Raw genomic sequence first — 1,921 nt, 5'->3', positions numbered from 1 at the left:
CGCGCCATTGCACTCCAGCCTGGGTAACAAGAGCGAAACTCCGTCCCAAAAAAAAAAAAAAAAAAAAAAAAAGATGGTTACATGTTGGAAGAGGGAAAAAGGGGAATTAACTTTCTTGGCAGAGGGAGAAACATGAACAAAAGCAGAGGGTCACGAGTGCTCAGATGATTCTGGGGTTTGGTTTTTCTGTTTTTGTGTGTGTGTGTGTGTGATTCAGTTTTAACTGGCATACAGAGTCCACAAAGAAGAAGTTGAGAAGGGATTAGGAAAGTAAAATGGAACCAGGTTATGAAAAGCCTTGCACATTTCAGGGGGTCATGTGCAAGGGTTTGTGTGTTCCTTGGTAGGTGGCAGAAGTCCCTGAAGGGTTTCAAATGGCAAATGATGGGGTCATAGATGGACTTCAGGAAGATATACTCAGCACAGGGATTTTTTGATCCTGACTCTGTAGGGTGCTTTAGGAGTTAAGTGAGTTTGTATTTAAAAGGACTTCAGAGTTGAGGTAATTTAGCAGTAGCTTCTAAGCCCTTTTGGGACCCAGAGGACAGGAGCCCCCTTAGCTGTCAAACTGCTCTAGTTGAAGGTGGGGTAAATGCTGCCCTCTCAGTCTCGTCCATAGTTTGACCTCCAAGCACTGAAATTCATTTAGTAAAAGGGTTTTGCTGGAAAGAGTGTTTAAAACCACAACAAGCTAGCAATATATATTGGTTGTCTTTGAGTGGAGATTGGCAAGAGAAAGTTGTTTAGTTAGAGCTCTTTTGCAATAATCTTAGCATGGAGTGAAAATAGAGAGGATCAGTTGAATGAAATATTGTAGAGACAAGAACTCATAGACTTGGTGACCTCCAGGGTGTGGAAATCTCAAAGATGACATAGCAATTCATTAACTCTACTGACCAAATGTTTGAAATTATGTTAATTTTGACAGGTACAAAATCAACATGCAAAAGAAGAGTCTCTTGCTGATGATCTTTTTAGGTAAAGTTTGATTCAGCTTTCTCAAATTAAGAATTTGTTTCTTCTATCCTCATAAGACACCTAGTCTCTTAACTTAAAGGATGTTTTATTTTTAACTTGTGTTTATTTTTATTACTTAAGCACCTCTTAACTGAGGCTATTAGATGTAGCCTGGAGGTTTTGGTTTAAGTATAAGATACTTAAAATTTGTCTGGGGGCATTCAGGCAAAAAGATCGTTCCTGAATTGTGTGAAATTGGTATATAGATTTGTGAGGTTTTTTAGCTCTGAGTAGAATTTTGATTAAAATGAGTTTTGAATTAAGACAAGTAAAATGCCAGACTATTTGTTTAGTCTTAATTGGCACATACATAAAAACAAAAAGCCGGATTAGAGTTTCAAAGCAGGTTTTGTGGGAGGTTTTAGAGTTGTACTATGTGATTATAATTTAATTCTGATTTAATACATTTTCAGCATTCCTGCAGGCCTAACAAACCTATTATAATAATTGCCTCTGAACTACTAAGAAAATACTTTATTAGAGGTCGATACCAGCTAGGGGAGAGTAATATTTTCCCAACTTAAAGACAGAACAGAGAAATACTTTGAGTCTGTTTTTCAGCCAATTAGATTGATTCTCTGATTTCATAATTGACAGTATAAATTGCTGATAAAAATGTTAACAAACAGGCCGGGTAATCCCAGCACTTTCGGAGGCTGAGGTGGGTGGATCATGAGGTCAAGAGTTCGAGACCAGCCTGGCCAACATGGTAAAACCCTATCTCTATTAAAAATACAAAAATTTGCTGGGTGTGGTAGTGCCTGCCTGTAATCCCAACTTCTCAGGAGGCTGTGGCAGGAGAATCACTTGAACCCGGGAGGCGGAGGTTGCAGTGAGCCAAGATCATGCCACTGCACTCCAGCTTGGTGACAGAGTGAGACTGACTCAATTAAAAAAAAAAAGT

General features: G+C 38.8%; 1 protein-coding gene across 6 annotated transcripts in view; it reads left to right on the top strand.

Moving 5' to 3' along the window:
• NBN (nibrin) overlaps positions 1-1,921 on the top strand; it is a 51,218-nt gene that overhangs the window by 45,643 nt on the left and 3,654 nt on the right. For 4 of the 6 annotated variants that reach the window (XM_017538055.2, XM_017538052.2, XM_017538057.2 and 1 more), the window contains one exon: positions 929-978. In XM_017538055.2, coding sequence (XP_017393544.1) covers positions 929-978 — 50 coding nt within the window. Of the gene's footprint in view, positions 1-928; positions 983-1,921 lie in introns of those variants that run through there. The other 2 variants (XM_017538054.2, XM_017538053.2) reach the window with 2 other exon arrangements.

This window comes from Cebus imitator, unplaced genomic scaffold, assembly GCF_001604975.1.
Source record: "Cebus imitator isolate Cc_AM_T3 unplaced genomic scaffold, Cebus_imitator-1.0 Scaffold109, whole genome shotgun sequence".
NCBI lineage: Eukaryota > Metazoa > Chordata > Mammalia > Primates > Cebidae > Cebus > Cebus imitator.
Note: the sequence above shows the minus strand (reverse complement) of the source record. Positions and strands in the feature narration are given on the sequence as shown.